General features: G+C 33.9%; 1 protein-coding gene and 2 pseudogenes across 11 annotated transcripts; all 3 read right to left on the reverse strand.

The window, feature by feature from the left end:
- Positions 1194 to 3049, reverse strand: LOC109344413 (annotated as a pseudogene).
- LOC109344410 (probable glycosyltransferase At5g25310) lies at positions 5803 to 20540 on the reverse strand. Of its 11 annotated transcripts, XM_019583209.1 has the most exons (8): positions 19934 to 20205; positions 18994 to 19814; positions 8057 to 8182; positions 7900 to 8008; positions 7733 to 7857; positions 7509 to 7639; positions 7034 to 7382; positions 5803 to 6672 (listed from the first exon to the last, which is right to left on the reverse strand). In XM_019583209.1, exons 2-8 carry the CDS (start codon positions 19414 to 19416, stop codon positions 6001 to 6003), a joined length of 1935 nt encoding a protein of 644 aa, XP_019438754.1. In that variant the 5' UTR covers positions 19417 to 19814; positions 19934 to 20205; the 3' UTR covers positions 5803 to 6000. The 11 variants fall into 11 exon arrangements, with proteins under 11 accessions (XP_019438754.1, XP_019438752.1, XP_019438750.1 ...); XM_019583207.1 differs by having other exon boundaries at positions 7733 to 8008; XM_019583205.1 differs by having other exon boundaries at positions 7900 to 8182.
- On the reverse strand, positions 12005 to 13860 carry LOC109344412 (annotated as a pseudogene).

Here is a 20751-nt window from a genome sequence, read left to right on the forward strand (position 1 = left end):
AAATTCATTTGTACATATAATTGCAACAAGCAATAGATCATTACTATCATATAGCTTTGTATCGGCTAAGTTCACGAGTTGGAGATAAGCGAACTCGAACTCATATGCATATCTATCTGTAGTGTTTTTTTTGGGAACAAAGCAATAAATGTAGCATTTATTTGCTTGAAGATTCCTCCATTACTAAAACAATACTTCACATCCTTACTTATCTCATTAATATCAAATGATAAAAAGTTGATGCACCAACATCTCAATGTTTTTACATTTTACATGAACAAGTACAAGTAGAGATGTTAGTTCATAAATGTTAGTTTCGGGAGTTAGATTTTAGAGGGGAATGAATAGAAATAGAAGGCTTGAAAGCTATAAAATACACTTATTTGTATTTATATAGGTATACTCGGATAAAACGAGTAAATTGTAATAATAAAAAGATGGAAAACTTTGAGTAACTTTTCAAGTAGGTTAAATGTGGCTAAATAATTATGACTTCACGAAATTATAGTTATCATTGCATCAAACTAAAAAAAAAGCTAAGATATAAATAAAATATGGAAAAGTTCACAAAACCCATTAAATTTTATATGTTTTATAAATATATACCGTAAACTATTTTTTCTTCATAATTACTCATTAAACTTTAACTAATGGTGAAATTAGTTCCTATATACATAAAATTTTAAATTACTAACAATAAAATTGGAATTAACATATTAGAGGTAGATAGTTATCACTAGAAACAAAAGTTGACATATTGTCTTCACTTATGTAATAATGCTAAAGGAAGTTAAAGGTATAGTATTTTGTTCCATCTACTTTTCTATCTTTAATTTGTGAAAACATGTTTTACCACAACATAGTCATTATCAATTAATGTCACACCAAGTTTGGTTTCTTTTTATTGTGAAGTGTTGCAACTTATTTTTATGTTGAATATTCAAGTTTGGGACTTGGAAGCTGGAATAATTGTTGGTTCTATAACATTTGACATTTTTTTATCCATGTTGTTTGCATTTCCTTATAGAAGTGAACCTTACATTGTTAGTAATTTACAATTGTATGTATGTAGGGACCAATTTCACCAATAATTAAAGTTTAAGGAGTAATTAGAAAGAAAAAATAGTTTACGATATCTACTTGCAAAACACATAAAGTTTAAAGGGATTTTATGAACTTTTCCCATCAAAATTTCACCCCTTACAAAAATAGAAGAAAAAACTCATTGAAAAAGAAACTCTACACTCTCATGTTCAAAAAACTTACTCCGCTACAAAAAACATTACTCGAGCCGTTGGCATCCTACACTATCATCAATATACTAAATCATTTGCATGAAATTGGGTCTGGTAGATCAAGTAATTGTCATCATACATCATGTATTGAAGATGATGTTGCATGAATTGTTGTTGTTGGCCTCCCTTACCATCTCCTTTTGTCTTCTTAGCTCCAACACCTTTCGGTGCGAATTCGAGTGCTTAGCGAGCACAAATGTCGGGCTCGATGCGGGCCTGTATTCAGGCACCAAACGACCTGACTTGTATCTCACACCACATGCATTGCATAAAGTTTTTGGGCCCATGGGCCCAGTCCGCCATTGTGGCGTTTTATCTGTTGCACAATGCAGACACTTGCGTCCATCTCCACTACTAACATCATCACCACTATCTTTCCTCTTTAACCCCACTTTTGTTGACTTTTTCCCGATAATCGAAATTGGGATGGATGACATGGTAGGAGTTTGGATGATGATGTTAGGATTCGAAGATAATGATATCATTGATGTGAAGACGAGTAAGCGTGAGGTCCAATTGCATGGCGGCATGCGGGACCTCTTGCTACGAGCCTTAACCGGAACAAATACTTCCAATGGATTGTTCCGGTTGGGTTCAAGCTGAAATTTGCGGGACTTTGACGGGTCGTCTTTTCGTGCCTTCATGCCCGATATTAGCTCCAACTTTTGCAGGTCTTCACATGAAAAGGATTCCTCCACGAAATTGGAAAGCCATTCCATCTCCGCTATATCATCGTCATCCTAATTTAAAATTTTAGCAACAAAACCATTAACGCTAATATATCCATTTGTTATTATAATCCCTATTTAGCCTATCAACTACATATGGTTGTGGTTATTGTGATCATAGTGATTGTAGCAAACAATGTGGGATTGTAACCTTTACGATGTGAAATTTTTTGTAACTAAAAAAATTTGATTGGATTTGATGTGGTTCGAACAACCTTATGTAGTCCGATGCAACCCAAATGCATTCCGATTCGGCTGCACTATGACCTAACGCGACCATATTATCGTGATTCTATGTTACATCAAAATTGTGGTGTGATACGATTACAACAATCAGTGCAACTAGAATATTGTAACTGCAATGTGTATATCAGAACCAGAACCACAAACTTAGTAACTATATATAGCCACATTAAACCATAGCACAACCGCATGAGGCTGCATTGCCCTAATGTGACCATATCATCCTGATTTTGTATTACACCACAATTGTGGTATGATACGATTTGGCAGTGCAACTACAATGTTATCGAAACCGATAGCACGAACTTAGTAACTATATATGGAAGGGTGTAACAAATATATACCGGAACACAAAGATCACCACATAAATGGGCATCAACAAGATTGTGAGAACCACTATTGGATATGGAATTGGTGCCATAGCCAGAAAAGGAAGATAGAGTTGAAGAATGAGTAGAGTTTTCAGGGACAGAGTCAAAGGTAGCATCAAGAATGATACTTTCATCGTCGTTGGGAAAGTCAAGAAGGTCCTCAACCATGAATTGATCTATGTTACTATTGACCTTGTTGGTTTCAGGAGAAAATTGTTGAGAAAAGTGATTTTGTGGTTCCATTATAATAATGTTGAAGAAGTGATTAAGAATAATAATTAGTAGTATATAAGTAGAAGCTGTATAAAATTTGAAGGTTGTTATTTGATAAGAGAGTAGTGAAGAAAAAATGAATGTGTGAGAAAGAATAATGAGAAGGGTGTGGTTTTGAGTATATACTGGAGAGATAGAAAAGGAGAACAAGAAAGTTAAGTTTGTTTTGCGTTTGAATGGGACAAGCAATACTAAATATAAGAGGACTTTGTTTTATGTAATAATAATTATTCATGTTTAAATTAATTGGTTTACCAATGGGCGTTGGTTCAAGTGGTACATGTTTGATTCCTTTTAAGCAAGGAATCGGGTTCGAGTCTTGTGGATGGAAAAAATATCTGCTAGAAGAGTTAGCTCCATGTACCTGTGGATATTCCCGGCTCAGACATGATTGTCTCCAGTACAAGAGTACTTGTGGGAAACCAAAAAAATTAATTGGTTTGTGTAATAATAATGCTACTTAGATACCCTTTTGAAACTTTCCACAATGTTTTTCATTAACAAAGTCTATATGTCAACTGATAAGTATTTAGACTTTATAGGTTATGATAATAGATAAATGAATGTAAAAACTTAAAAAGTTGATTAGTATTTTGCTACGAACAATACTTATCTTTCCCGAAGTTTTAGTAAAATTATATAAATCACGCTCTTCCATTTTCTACACCTATAAAAACTCTAAATTTATATGCATATATTATACTGACTTCCTTTGTAGAAAATATAAGTGTAATTTTTGAAATAAATAAAAGTGATAGAGCAAATAAGTTAAACAAAATATGGGTAATGTGGAGACAAGTCCAATTCGAGTCAATATCTCTTCATTATTTTTTGGTTCGTTATAACATAGTATAAAAGTGGTTGAAATAATATCTCCTTAAAATTATTGATGCATTTTATAACGAACCAAAAATATTGAAGAGATATTGACTCTTATACTATTTGGACTTGTATCGACAATATACTATATTTTATTTAACTTAATCACACTCATCACCTTTTTTTAAAAGATCACATTTATTTATCATGCATAGATACTTAGTGTAATATATGTATATATAAGGGTGATATATGTATATACAAAAAAAAAAGGAGTGATTTGTATAATTTCACTAAAACTCAATAAGTATCGGTATAATTTACTCTAAAATATTAAATAAACTTCATGTAGCATAAACTATAAATGAATGTATTAGAAGAAATGTTAGAGTAATTCAGAATATAATAGAATTGTACCTTATATAATTTGGGCATGGGGAGAGAGTGGAAGGAGCCTCACTAAGAAAAATATATCAAAGGGAGGTTATAGAACAATTCCTATAGAAAGAATGAAATGAATGAAAACTATAGGCGAAATAATTAGGAAAGATTTATGATCGAGTATTTTGTCAATGACCATAATTAATAACATATTATAACGTCGTTTGATCTATGTAACTGACATTTATAAGGTTGGTTGCGGTTCTTGATTAGTATTTGTTCAAACTCAAATAAGTAGGACTAGTTTAGAGTTGATATTGGAATAAAAAAAGTGTTAACCTCAAGTATGTAGTTGAATATGGATTTCAAGTCTTTTGGGTATAGGCTTTGTCGCTATCCCACTTTCATGGGTGCCACAAGAATAAATGTAATGGAATCGTTATCGATGTTTTTTAGAGGGAAAGCATGAAAAACCAGTTTAAAATAAGGATTGGTCTGTTCACGTAAAAATTAAAGTTTGGGAGTCGGTTATAGATGACGAAGGTGTTAGACACCTCATACTGCCCGTTATAAAAATGATACCTAGATTAATCATGTGGATAATTTAAATTAGAGTGAAATGTGGGAAGCAATGAAACTAGTTAAGTAGTTATAGAAGGTTGTGATGGATCATTTAATTCACCATTTTTTTCTCATGCACTAAAATGTCATGTAATAGAGGAAATATATTTCAATAGCCATCATGTAAATTGTGTTTCACATCAAAGCTTCCACTTTGTCCGTACTATTGGTAAGACTATATATATTTACCATTATTCATCCAATTATATAGAAGTCTCGTACATCAGAGCTGTTAAGTTATAGTTACAGGTTTATGATAACTTTCTATGCACGGCTCCACAATGTAAATTATAATTCTATTTAAACAAAGTGCTACTTATTTTCATAGATCAAAATGTAAATTTAACCAAGAAAATCAATTAAGGACCCCACAAATTGAAATAACGGGTACAAGAATTTAATCAATCCAAGATTATGTCCTTTAAGCCCAAAATTGTACTAAAATAATGTCAAACAAGTATAAAGCTCTTATTTTTTATTCTTAGTTTTGAAGATTGATTAGTTACACTTATACTCAAGGTTTTAAATCTGAGTTTTTAACCAAAATTGTAACATAAGATTTTGGAAGTTTCCTAAACCATGACTTAACCACTATTTAAAACTTCGGTAACATCTTATTTAAAACATCAAGGTTTTGAAAGTTTCTAAAACTACGACCATTATTTAAAAAAGCGAGATAATATCATAGATCTCATAATATATGAAATCAACTAGGTTTTGAAAGTTTCTTTTTACATATTAACTTTCTCAGTGGTTGTAGAAAAAACATGCTATATATAATTGACTTTTTTCAACTTTACCAGTTTGATTCCTTAGAATTGAAAAACTCCCGAAAAATTTCAAATATGGGTGAGATTAGTCATTCTTAAGGTCAAATTAGTCTATATCATGTGTTATAAAACATGCTAAAAATAACTAATTTAATCCACAGTTAAATTTTTCGGAGTCCATTTGAATATTTCCAATTTTTGAAAGACCAAAGTGGTAAGATCGAAAAAACATAAGGAAGCGAAATATATATTTACACTATATAATTTTGCACTTACATCATATTCTAGAGCAAAAGTATCATAGCCACTAACCTTATTCTATATAACCTGAAACACTTACACTACAATACAAATACACAGAATTTACATTCCCTTAACACAACACTCATCTTAACAACTACCAGAAGATCGAGCTTTAAGAAATAGTGAATCGTCTTCTCAATTCACAAATGTACCCGGAATTTCAGTTGCGCTTATATACATCACTCCTATCTCTATGCTATGTATCTATGCTTATTGCAGAGAAGACTCTATTGTACCAAATCGAATGAAGAATCATATGAAATATATCATACTTGATAGGGTTATTATGCCAAAGGAAATGATGCTGTACCTTTTTTATCCTCATCTGCAATCTAAGATACTTCTTTTCTGGTATAGAAAGGAGTATACTCTTCAAGTTTGGAATATCCTTCTCCATAATGATTACGGCGAAGGATTCCCAATCCAAGACTTCAAGAAAGGGTGGCACGAAGTTGTCCGATATAATAACCGGAACACATTCGTAGAAGATCGCCTCCACCACTCGCGGGCTGTTAACTTCGTACCCTTTCGCGCAAATGCAGTACTTGCTGCTCTTCATGTAATGGATGTAGTTCCTGTTTCCCTTAGACTTTGGAAGTTTACCGAAGATTTTCATGTCAGGATCTTTGTTTTCCCAGTGATGCAGCAGAATCGGCCTAAGGTAACCATGCATGCTTCCTGCAAAAAAAGCTAGATTTGTTCTCTTGGATGCTGAATTTCCACCGAGTTCTCTCGTCGGGTTTAATGCATTGCGGACATATGTTTCGGGAAGAGATACATCCTTCCCGAATACAAATCCTTCCTTTACATCAGCATTGCATAGGGCTCTTATGCACTTATCCATGTGCAACTTTGTTTCCGAGGGTGCCTGCATAAGTATCTTGTATCAAAAGCTAAAAAATAGGTGGCATAATGCACGAGGCTTCCACTTAGTGGGATCTGGGGTAGATGTACGCAGCCTTACCCGACAAGCGAAGAGGCTGTTTCCAATATTTGAACCCGTAACCTCATGGTCACTAAGCAACAACCTTACGTTTGTGCAAAGCTGACTCTCTATCAAAAGCTAAAATGGATGAAATAAACGCAAAAGAAAGCATACGAAGTTTTTGTTGTATTATATACCGCAAAGAAGATACCATTGAATTTGAATAGAATGTGATATGATAAGCAGTTAGTGATACAAAACATCGACACAGAAAAAGACATTAACCGAAGTAGGAAAATCATACCCAATCATGGCAACCAACAAGAAAATGATCAGCACCACCGGTTCTGTTCCAAAAAGGATGTTTCGCGGATATCGTGTCTACATAATCATGCAGATACTGAATCAAGTTCTTATGACTATGTGAACCCTCGACGTACAACGCTTCCTCTAGCTTTCGAGAACTGAAAGGTAAGTAAAACAGGTGGGCCTTCTTCGGGTCATTAGTAACAAATCTTTTGTTAGCCTCCATCAGCTTCATGAACCAACCCTCCGAAGCATAAATACCCGTGAGAAACGGTGAATGCAATATAGGTTTAGCTCCTTCTCTGTATATATACACTTTGAGAGTCTCTTCCATTAATTCATAGCTTCTGAGAATTACAGTGAAAGCTAAGTTAGAATGTTAAATGTAAGTTCAGACACATCAATGTGAAGAAAACTTAGTACTATTTCCTCTTTGAACAAAGTGAAGAAACATTGGAACATTGAAATAATACCTCTTGAACATCGAAACATTTTGATAAATGTGAGCGTAAAGGTTCGGATCATTCTTTACAATCGGCGCATTTTCAATCTCTGATCTGGCGTGTAGTAGCTCTTGATCAACAGCTGAAGACCACTTCGGCCTCTATAAACAAATTAGCAACATAAGAGAATATCGAAAATAAAATAAACCTAAGCCAATATTATAAAGCTGAAATTTTACACTTCAGTCACATACCACAGAACGATATGATGCATGGCTTTGAAGCAATAACTTGTTCATTTCCGATATCGATGTCACTTCTGGAACTGGTATGTTAGAATCTTGATTCTCCTTAGGCACTCTATTGATGGAAGAATTCTTGCCCGATGTATTGCCATCCTTTTGAGGTGGCCTGAAACTCTCTTCCTTCATGGAAATAGTTTCATTGTCTAGCTGAGACAGCACTGCATTCGTAATATTTCGGCTCACTTTCGTTATAGAACTCAAAGGCGGTGTTATACATGTTGGCGCCTTTTCAGGAGAATTAGCATATGGTTGAAAATCTATATATGTTGGCGCCTTTTCAGGAGAATTAGCATATGGTCTTCCCGATCGATCTTCATGTTTCGATGTAAAGTTTTCTCCTCTAGAACAGTTTGTCAAAAGAATCAAACCCATAGTATTGTTATAACTACTATCTCCAACCTGCTCTGTTGCAGCGATTGTTTCATCTCTTTCCTTGAAAGGCTAGTAAACATCATGCTTATGCTACTTTTTCTTTTTCTTTTTTGATTTATAATTCTTTACATTATGCTGGTGTAGATCATCATCGATTTGTATGATAAGAAGTAATTCAAGTATCACTGTTTCAGTTCGTTAAATACGTATCAGATAGACTAGGATACTAAGAAAAAAACTGTCTTAGTTGATATATGCTTCTTGAGCCTTTTGCTGATATGGATGATTTTATGTTTTTCAGCTGCTACCGTAGCTTCTCAATGGTTGGAGCTACTACATCAGGATATCAAAGGGCGACTTTTGGGTAATACTATATTTATTTCATTTGACCAGGTTTAACAAGAGTGAAACTGCTTTCATTTCGTTTTTGTACTCTTTAATATCATGCAGCTTTGCGTCGCAGTAGGAGAAGAGTTCGTTCTGTAATCACTACTGAGTTGCCTTTCCTTATATCCAAGGAATATGAGAATAACCAAGAAAATGATCCCCATGCTATGAAAATCTTTGATAGACTCCCCCCGAAGAAAACTACTGATTTGCATCGGGCAAGATGGACAGCTTTGTTTAGTCGCATGGATGAAGACCTTTCAGAAGAGGAAAAACAACTAGTAAGTGCTTCCTTATGTCAAATGATGCTCTAATATATGACGAAATATAAAGGGGTATGTCCCAGTAGAGTATAAAAATAACAATGCTTTTGAAAACTATCATTTGCCTTCATAGGAATGGTAGTTATACTTTATTGGAGGTGGAGAAATGCAGAATCCATATGTTCTGTATCTGCGAAGCTTAGATTTTTTAGATATGACCCATGTTGTTAAATGTCGGACATGGTGGAGAAGGAAAACCTCCCAACTCCGGCATGACTAGCTCTGTTTTTTTAGCTCAAAATCTCACTTTTTTCTTTCTTTCTCTTTTCCTCCTATTTTCTGTTGATTAGATTTTTTGGTACTACTAAGGGTATTCCATATTCCTTCACCCTAAGGGTAAGAAGCTAATATCTTTCGGTGTGTGTGGCTGCCCCTCCCAAGAAGTGTCGCTCCCAGGAATCGAACCCTTGACCTTTTGGTCATCTAGCAGGGCCTTACACAACTAGACCAACGCCTTTGTTGGTTCCGTTGATTAGATTGCTTCAGCTAGAACCAAGTGGTTCCGCAGAATTTTTGGTCAAGGTGTGGTTGTTGCTGCCATCCACCATTGATAACAATATCACACAACTCTGTCTTCTCCCTTTGATTTGTGATACATTGTCAATGAAGTTTGTGCCTTTTTCTTCATCTAAATCTGAACTTTTCCTGGTTCATTATTTCAGGGATGTTGGTTGAATCAAGTAAAAGAAAAGCAACTCCTATGTGACCAGGGATTGAATCATGCAAACTGGAGCATGGCTTATGGTCTGCAACAGTCGGGAACCGAAAACAACTCCAGGTAAATTTGTCAATGACATGACATTGTAATTTGTATAGACTACATTCTATGAACTTGGATCTTAACAACAAAGTCTTATTTGAGAAGACAACATGTACATTTAGCTGGATGTTGTAGTAGACATTTTGTTTATGTTTGGTTATATTTTGCATTGCACATATGGATATAGTTCTCTTTAAGGCATATAAATCACAGCTTCGGATGCACAAATTTCTTGTTGCGGATAGGTAGTACTCTGCTAAGTTACTAATGGAAACGGCAGCGCACGAGGCTCCCACTTAGTGGGGTATGATGAGGGTAGATGTACGCAATATTACCCTCGTAAGCAAAGAGATTGTTTCCACGATTTCAACCTATGACTATATAAATTAGGCCATGATATATTTGGTTTGGTGTACTATATCTGCATTTATATTCCAAGTTTTAAAACTTGTTCTTATGTTTGCATTTACACCTTCACAATATTTGCTGCAAATCTATAGAACCTAATTGCTATATATATTTTGAAAGCTTCAAGTCATAAATTTAAATGTTATGCAGAGTGTCATCGTCGACGATAGATATCTCGGAGAAAGAGTTAACTGTCAATGCAGCTGCAGCTTCCATATACTCAACATGTAATTTTCTTCTGTCTGAGAGTTAACCTGTGTATCTGACAATGAATTTCATAGGTTCATCTAGATTTTAATTTTTCTTTATTTCTTTGTCTCTTTAATTTATTGTAACTCCATTAACAAATGTATGAGCATGAACAAAACTACAGGTTAGGTTGTTATGTCAGCAAACATGTTATGTCATGAAACATGTTATGTTTTTTCAATTCTTTCTCTTTCTTTAGCCAACTATTTTCTGAGTAAGTTTATTAGTTTAACAATGGAGGTTCCTATAAAATGTACCACATAATTAATTAAGATATTGAAATTAAAGATGTCATATGCATTCCATATACTTTTGTGGAAGGGTTGGGGTACAATTCGGTACTAGAGAATTCAATACTGGATCTAAATTATGATATGTGGTACCTAAAAAAATTTAAGAATACCGATTTTCTTGATTAAATAAAAATATAAAAATATATCATCCACATATTTTAGTACCGGAGAGGTCAATACAGGAGAGAAGCTTATTTCTATGTGGAAATAACAATAAATACTAATTAGTATTTTTGAAATTCATTTGTACATATAATTGCAACAAGCAATAGATCATTACTATCATATAGCTTTGTATCGGCTAAGTTCACGAGTTGGAGATAAGCGAACTCGAACTCATATGCATATCTATCTGTAGTGTTTTTTTTGGGAACAAAGCAATAAATGTAGCATTTATTTGCTTGAAGATTCCTCCATTACTAAAACAATACTTCACATCCTTACTTATCTCATTAATATCAAATGATAAAAAGTTGATGCACCAACATCTCAATGTTTTTACATTTTACATGAACAAGTACAAGTAGAGATGTTAGTTCATAAATGTTAGTTTCGGGAGTTAGATTTTAGAGGGGAATGAATAGAAATAGAAGGCTTGAAAGCTATAAAATACACTTATTTGTATTTATATAGGTATACTCGGATAAAACGAGTAAATTGTAATAATAAAAAGATGGAAAACTTTGAGTAACTTTTCAAGTAGGTTAAATGTGGCTAAATAATTATGACTTCACGAAATTATAGTTATCATTGCATCAAACTAAAAAAAAAGCTAAGATATAAATAAAATATGGAAAAGTTCACAAAACCCATTAAATTTTATATGTTTTATAAATATATACCGTAAACTATTTTTTCTTCATAATTACTCATTAAACTTTAACTAATGGTGAAATTAGTTCCTATATACATAAAATTTTAAATTACTAACAATAAAATTGGAATTAACATATTAGAGGTAGATAGTTATCACTAGAAACAAAAGTTGACATATTGTCTTCACTTATGTAATAATGCTAAAGGAAGTTAAAGGTATAGTATTTTGTTCCATCTACTTTTCTATCTTTAATTTGTGAAAACATGTTTTACCACAACATAGTCATTATCAATTAATGTCACACCAAGTTTGGTTTCTTTTTATTGTGAAGTGTTGCAACTTATTTTTATGTTGAATATTCAAGTTTGGGACTTGGAAGCTGGAATAATTGTTGGTTCTATAACATTTGACATTTTTTTATCCATGTTGTTTGCATTTCCTTATAGAAGTGAACCTTACATTGTTAGTAATTTACAATTGTATGTATGTAGGGACCAATTTCACCAATAATTAAAGTTTAAGGAGTAATTAGAAAGAAAAAATAGTTTACGATATCTACTTGCAAAACACATAAAGTTTAAAGGGATTTTATGAACTTTTCCCATCAAAATTTCACCCCTTACAAAAATAGAAGAAAAAACTCATTGAAAAAGAAACTCTACACTCTCATGTTCAAAAAACTTACTCCGCTACAAAAAACATTACTCGAGCCGTTGGCATCCTACACTATCATCAATATACTAAATCATTTGCATGAAATTGGGTCTGGTAGATCAAGTAATTGTCATCATACATCATGTATTGAAGATGATGTTGCATGAATTGTTGTTGTTGGCCTCCCTTACCATCTCCTTTTGTCTTCTTAGCTCCAACACCTTTCGGTGCGAATTCGAGTGCTTAGCGAGCACAAATGTCGGGCTCGATGCGGGCCTGTATTCAGGCACCAAACGACCTGACTTGTATCTCACACCACATGCATTGCATAAAGTTTTTGGGCCCATGGGCCCAGTCCGCCATTGTGGCGTTTTATCTGTTGCACAATGCAGACACTTGCGTCCATCTCCACTACTAACATCATCACCACTATCTTTCCTCTTTAACCCCACTTTTGTTGACTTTTTCCCGATAATCGAAATTGGGATGGATGACATGGTAGGAGTTTGGATGATGATGTTAGGATTCGAAGATAATGATATCATTGATGTGAAGACGAGTAAGCGTGAGGTCCAATTGCATGGCGGCATGCGGGACCTCTTGCTACGAGCCTTAACCGGAACAAATACTTCCAATGGATTGTTCCGGTTGGGTTCAAGCTGAAATTTGCGGGACTTTGACGGGTCGTCTTTTCGTGCCTTCATGCCCGATATTAGCTCCAACTTTTGCAGGTCTTCACATGAAAAGGATTCCTCCACGAAATTGGAAAGCCATTCCATCTCCGCTATATCATCGTCATCCTAATTTAAAATTTTAGCAACAAAACCATTAACGCTAATATATCCATTTGTTATTATAATCCCTATTTAGCCTATCAACTACATATGGTTGTGGTTATTGTGATCATAGTGATTGTAGCAAACAATGTGGGATTGTAACCTTTACGATGTGAAATTTTTTGTAACTAAAAAAATTTGATTGGATTTGATGTGGTTCGAACAACCTTATGTAGTCCGATGCAACCCAAATGCATTCCGATTCGGCTGCACTATGACCTAACGCGACCATATTATCGTGATTCTATGTTACATCAAAATTGTGGTGTGATACGATTACAACAATCAGTGCAACTAGAATATTGTAACTGCAATGTGTATATCAGAACCAGAACCACAAACTTAGTAACTATATATAGCCACATTAAACCATAGCACAACCGCATGAGGCTGCATTGCCCTAATGTGACCATATCATCCTGATTTTGTATTACACCACAATTGTGGTATGATACGATTTGGCAGTGCAACTACAATGTTATCGAAACCGATAGCACGAACTTAGTAACTATATATGGAAGGGTGTAACAAATATATACCGGAACACAAAGATCACCACATAAATGGGCATCAACAAGATTGTGAGAACCACTATTGGATATGGAATTGGTGCCATAGCCAGAAAAGGAAGATAGAGTTGAAGAATGAGTAGAGTTTTCAGGGACAGAGTCAAAGGTAGCATCAAGAATGATACTTTCATCGTCGTTGGGAAAGTCAAGAAGGTCCTCAACCATGAATTGATCTATGTTACTATTGACCTTGTTGGTTTCAGGAGAAAATTGTTGAGAAAAGTGATTTTGTGGTTCCATTATAATAATGTTGAAGAAGTGATTAAGAATAATAATTAGTAGTATATAAGTAGAAGCTGTATAAAATTTGAAGGTTGTTATTTGATAAGAGAGTAGTGAAGAAAAAATGAATGTGTGAGAAAGAATAATGAGAAGGGTGTGGTTTTGAGTATATACTGGAGAGATAGAAAAGGAGAACAAGAAAGTTAAGTTTGTTTTGCGTTTGAATGGGACAAGCAATACTAAATATAAGAGGACTTTGTTTTATGTAATAATAATTATTCATGTTTAAATTAATTGGTTTACCAATGGGCGTTGGTTCAAGTGGTACATGTTTGATTCCTTTTAAGCAAGGAATCGGGTTCGAGTCTTGTGGATGGAAAAAATATCTGCTAGAAGAGTTAGCTCCATGTACCTGTGGATATTCCCGGCTCAGACATGATTGTCTCCAGTACAAGAGTACTTGTGGGAAACCAAAAAAATTAATTGGTTTGTGTAATAATAATGCTACTTAGATACCCTTTTGAAACTTTCCACAATGTTTTTCATTAACAAAGTCTATATGTCAACTGATAAGTATTTAGACTTTATAGGTTATGATAATAGATAAATGAATGTAAAAACTTAAAAAGTTGATTAGTATTTTGCTACGAACAATACTTATCTTTCCCGAAGTTTTAGTAAAATTATATAAATCACGCTCTTCCATTTTCTACACCTATAAAAACTCTAAATTTATATGCATATATTATACTGACTTCCTTTGTAGAAAATATAAGTGTAATTTTTGAAATAAATAAAAGTGATAGAGCAAATAAGTTAAACAAAATATGGGTAATGTGGAGACAAGTCCAATTCGAGTCAATATCTCTTCATTATTTTTTGGTTCGTTATAACATAGTATAAAAGTGGTTGAAATAATATCTCCTTAAAATTATTGATGCATTTTATAACGAACCAAAAATATTGAAGAGATATTGACTCTTATACTATTTGGACTTGTATCGACAATATACTATATTTTATTTAACTTAATCACACTCATCACCTTTTTTTAAAAGATCACATTTATTTATCATGCATAGATACTTAGTGTAATATATGTATATATAAGGGTGATATATGTATATACAAAAAAAAAAGGAGTGATTTGTATAATTTCACTAAAACTCAATAAGTATCGGTATAATTTACTCTAAAATATTAAATAAACTTCATGTAGCATAAACTATAAATGAATGTATTAGAAGAAATGTTAGAGTAATTCAGAATATAATAGAATTGTACCTTATATAATTTGGGCATGGGGAGAGAGTGGAAGGAGCCTCACTAAGAAAAATATATCAAAGGGAGGTTATAGAACAATTCCTATAGAAAGAATGAAATGAATGAAAACTATAGGCGAAATAATTAGGAAAGATTTATGATCGAGTATTTTGTCAATGACCATAATTAATAACATATTATAACGTCGTTTGATCTATGTAACTGACATTTATAAGGTTGGTTGCGGTTCTTGATTAGTATTTGTTCAAACTCAAATAAGTAGGACTAGTTTAGAGTTGATATTGGAATAAAAAAAGTGTTAACCTCAAGTATGTAGTTGAATATGGATTTCAAGTCTTTTGGGTATAGGCTTTGTCGCTATCCCACTTTCATGGGTGCCACAAGAATAAATGTAATGGAATCGTTATCGATGTTTTTTAGAGGGAAAGCATGAAAAACCAGTTTAAAATAAGGATTGGTCTGTTCACGTAAAAATTAAAGTTTGGGAGTCGGTTATAGATGACGAAGGTGTTAGACACCTCATACTGCCCGTTATAAAAATGATACCTAGATTAATCATGTGGATAATTTAAATTAGAGTGAAATGTGGGAAGCAATGAAACTAGTTAAGTAGTTATAGAAGGTTGTGATGGATCATTTAATTCACCATTTTTTTCTCATGCACTAAAATGTCATGTAATAGAGGAAATATATTTCAATAGCCATCATGTAAATTGTGTTTCACATCAAAGCTTCCACTTTGTCCGTACTATTGGTAAGACTATATATATTTACCATTATTCATCCAATTATATAGAAGTCTCGTACATCAGAGCTGTTAAGTTATAGTTACAGGTTTATGATAACTTTCTATGCACGGCTCCACAATGTAAATTATAATTCTATTTAAACAAAGTGCTACTTATTTTCATAGATCAAAATGTAAATTTAACCAAGAAAATCAATTAAGGACCCCACAAATTGAAATAACGGGTACAAGAATTTAATCAATCCAAGATTATGTCCTTTAAGCCCAAAATTGTACTAAAATAATGTCAAACAAGTATAAAGCTCTTATTTTTTATTCTTAGTTTTGAAGATTGATTAGTTACACTTATACTCAAGGTTTTAAATCTGAGTTTTTAACCAAAATTGTAACATAAGATTTTGGAAGTTTCCTAAACCATGACTTAACCACTATTTAAAACTTCGGTAACATCTTATTTAAAACATCAAGGTTTTGAAAGTTTCTAAAACTACGACCATTATTTAAAAAAGCGAGATAATATCATAGATCTCATAATATATGAAATCAACTAGGTTTTGAAAGTTTCTTTTTACATATTAACTTTCTCAGTGGTTGTAGAAAAAACATGCTATATATAATTGACTTTTTTCAACTTTACCAGTTTGATTCCTTAGAATTGAAAAACTCCCGAAAAATTTCAAATATGGGTGAGATTAGTCATTCTTAAGGTCAAATTAGTCTATATCATGTGTTATAAAACATGCTAAAAATAACTAATTTAATCCACAGTTAAATTTTTCGGAGTCCATTTGAATATTTCCAATTTTTGAAAGACCAAAGTGGTAAGATCGAAAAAACATAAGGAAGCGAAATATATATTTACACTATATAATTTTGCACTTACATCATATTCTAGAGCAAAAGTATCATAGCCACTAACCTTATTCTATATAACCTGAAACACTTACACTACAATACAAATACACAGAATTTACATTCCCTTAACACAACACTCATCTTAACAACTACCAGAAGATCGAGCTTTAAGAAATAGTGAATCGTCTTCTCAATTCACAAATGTACCCGGAATTTCAGTTGCGCTTATATACATCACTCCTATCTCTATGCTATGTATCTATGCTTATTGCAGAGAAGACTCTATTGTACCAAATCGAATGAAGAATCATATGAAATATATCATACTTGATAGGGTTATTATGCCAAAGGAAATGATGCTGTACCTTTTTTATCCTCATCTGCAATCTAAGATACTTCTTTTCTGGTATAGAAAGGAGTATACTCTTCAAGTTTGGAATATCCTTCTCCATAATGATTACGGCGAAGGATTCCCAATCCAAGACTTCAAGAAAGGGTGGCACGAAGTTGTCCGATATAATAACCGGAACACATTCGTAGAAGATCGCCTCCACCACTCGCGGGCTGTTAACTTCGTACCCTTTCGCGCAAATGCAGTACTTGCTGCTCTTCATGTAATGGATGTAGTTCCTGTTTCCCTTAGACTTTGGAAGTTTACCGAAGATTTTCATGTCAGGATCTTTGTTTTCCCAGTGATGCAGCAGAATCGGCCTAAGGTAACCATGCATGCTTCCTGCAAAAAAAGCTAGATTTGTTCTCTTGGATGCTGAATTTCCACCGAGTTCTCTCGTCGGGTTTAATGCATTGCGGACATATGTTTCGGGAAGAGATACATCCTTCCCGAATACAAATCCTTCCTTTACATCAGCATTGCATAGGGCTCTTATGCACTTATCCATGTGCAACTTTGTTTCCGAGGGTGCCTGCATAAGTATCTTGTATCAAAAGCTAAAAAATAGGTGGCATAATGCACGAGGCTTCCACTTAGTGGGATCTGGGGTAGATGTACGCAGCCTTACCCGACAAGCGAAGAGGCTGTTTCCAATATTTGAACCCGTAACCTCATGGTCACTAAGCAACAACCTTACGTTTGTGCAAAGCTGACTCTCTATCAAAAGCTAAAATGGATGAAATAAACGCAAAAGAAAGCATACGAAGTTTTTGTTGTATTATATACCGCAAAGAAGATACCATTGAATTTGAATAGAATGTGATATGATAAGCAGTTAGTGATACAAAACATCGACACAGAAAAAGACATTAACCGAAGTAGGAAAATCATACCCAATCATGGCAACCAACAAGAAAATGATCAGCACCACCGGTTCTGTTCCAAAAAGGATGTTTCGCGGATATCGTGTCTACATAATCATGCAGATACTGAATCAAGTTCTTATGACTATGTGAACCCTCGACGTACAACGCTTCCTCTAGCTTTCGAGAACTGAAAGGTAAGTAAAACAGGTGGGCCTTCTTCGGGTCATTAGTAACAAATCTTTTGTTAGCCTCCATCAGCTTCATGAACCAACCCTCCGAAGCATAAATACCCGTGAGAAACGGTGAATGCAATATAGGTTTAGCTCCTTCTCTGTATATATACACTTTGAGAGTCTCTTCCATTAATTCATAGCTTCTGAGAATTACAGTGAAAGCTAAGTTAGAATGTTAAATGTAAGTTCAGACACATCAATGTGAAGAAAACTTAGTACTATTTCCTCTTTGAACAAAGTGAAGAAACATTGGAACATTGAAATAATACCTCTTGAACATCGAAACATTTTGATAAATGTGAGCGTAAAGGTTCGGATCATTCTTTACAATCGGCGCATTTTCAATCTCTGATCTGGCGTGTAGTAGCTCTTGATCAACAGCTGAAGACCACTTCGGCCTCTATAAACAAATTAGCAACATAAGAGAATATCGAAAATAAAATAAACCTAAGCCAATATTATAAAGCTGAAATTTTACACTTCAGTCACATACCACAGAACGATATGATGCATGGCTTTGAAGCAATAACTTGTTCATTTCCGATATCGATGTCACTTCTGGAACTGGTATGTTAGAATCTTGATTCTCCTTAGGCACTCTATTGATGGAAGAATTCTTGCCCGATGTATTGCCATCCTTTTGAGGTGGCCTGAAACTCTCTTCCTTCATGGAAATAGTTTCATTGTCTAGCTGAGACAGCACTGCATTCGTAATATTTCGGCTCACTTTCGTTATAGAACTCAAAGGCGGTGTTATACATGTTGGCGCCTTTTCAGGAGAATTAGCATATGGTTGAAAATCTATATATGTTGGCGCCTTTTCAGGAGAATTAGCATATGGTCTTCCCGATCGATCTTCATGTTTCGATGTAAAGTTTTCTCCTCTAGAACAGTTTGTCAAAAGAATCAAACCCATAGTATTGTTATAACTACTATCTCCAACCTGCTCTGTTGCAGATACATTACCCGATCTCTTAACACTGTCCACTATGGAACTATTATTGCACTCATAAAATCCGATAGATTTGTTCGATTCGCTTCCTGGTTCCAAGTCAAAACCATTTCTTGGGTAAGTGACATTTTCGCGCGACATCCTAGTTTTACTAACTTCCTCAAATACATGTTCACCAACAGAGTTTGGTTGATTGAACATTGTCACATTTTTCAAAATTTCGGCGTCCGGTGATGGACCTGTTGCGTGGAATGTACTAGTTCCTGATGTAGGTAACTTGCATGCAGAGAATAATGAGAGTAAAACATTACTGTATGGAAGCTCAAGATACCGAAAGGCGAAAATTACTGCCATTGTAATGGCAATAAGCCATAGCAAGCTCTTAGTAAATATGGACACAAATTTCTGACCCATTGCTGCTAAAAATCTTCAACTAAAGTAAGTTCAACAAAACCTCGGCGTAATAGTAATGTTCTTATATGAGTTCAAGAAAATTACACAAATTTTCGATCTTTAGTCTTTAATTCTAAAAGGGGTGAACCTTGGCGTAAGAGTAATGTTGGTTGGCTTGTAACTGGAGATCATAAGTTCAAATCCTGGAATCAGCTTCTTTGCTTATGAGGATAAGGCTGCGTACATTTACCCTCCCAAACTCCACCAGATGAGAGTCTCGTGCGTGCACTGGACCGCTCTTTCGTTAGTCTTTATTTCCAAAATGCAGCCAATTAGTGCTAAAATTCTTCAACTAAAGTAAGTTGACTAGAAATGACCATAGAATAGAACCACTGCTATTACACCAAAAAACACAGATCCTATAAGAAATAAAAAAAGAAATGTTCTTATATGAGTTCAAGAAAATTACACAAAATTTTCAATCTTTAGTCTTAATTCTAAAAGAGGGTGAACCTAGTAAGCTTGGTTGCTTTGTGACCCGAAGTCAAAGTTCAAATCCTGTAATCAGCCTCTTCGCTTACAACTTTACAAGGATAACGCTGCACATATCTATCCTCCGAAAAACCTACCAGGTTAGAGCCTCATGCACAGGAGCGCCCAAAAAGACTAACTAAGCCAAATTCAGTGGATTCTACATAACAACTTCATGAATGTCAAAATCAGAAAAAGAATATACATTTCTACCAATTAATGATGATACCAAACTCAGCATGCAAAACTAAAAATAAAAAAAACTAAAAAATACCAATTCCAAATAACATAAACAACAATTTCTTCCTTTTTTTTTATATTCCAAAAGCCTTGAAAATCTTTAACAAGAACAAAACAAAGAACCAAGAAATAAATAAATAAAAAACAAGAAAAGGGTATTTAGATATATAAATAAAGAATATTAAGTACCTATACTGATACAATGAAGAAGAAAAGATTCCTTGGAATTATGATGAGACTTTTGGTGAAGTTTATGTTGCATGCACTTTCAAATGGAGCTTCCACATCATGACACAGAGATAACTCATTACATTGCGTGTCAGAACCAAACTCAAGTCTAAACTGAAATGCATGCTTTTTTGGAAATGTTATGTTTCTTTATTTCCTTATGGTATAAACTTTGAATTTAATATCTACCCATTTTGACAAAAGTTTCTTACACTATCACTACATTATTCACCGTTGACTCGTATTATTTTTGTTTGAGAGTCAATAATGATCAACATATGATTAAATGATAAATGATTTGTTGACAGTGTAAAAAACACTTAGACTAGGGTGTATATATATTAACTCGGTAAAGAT

Source organism: Lupinus angustifolius, chromosome LG03 (genome assembly GCF_001865875.1).
Source record: "Lupinus angustifolius cultivar Tanjil chromosome LG03, LupAngTanjil_v1.0, whole genome shotgun sequence".
Classification (NCBI taxonomy): Eukaryota; Viridiplantae; Streptophyta; class Magnoliopsida; order Fabales; family Fabaceae; genus Lupinus; species Lupinus angustifolius.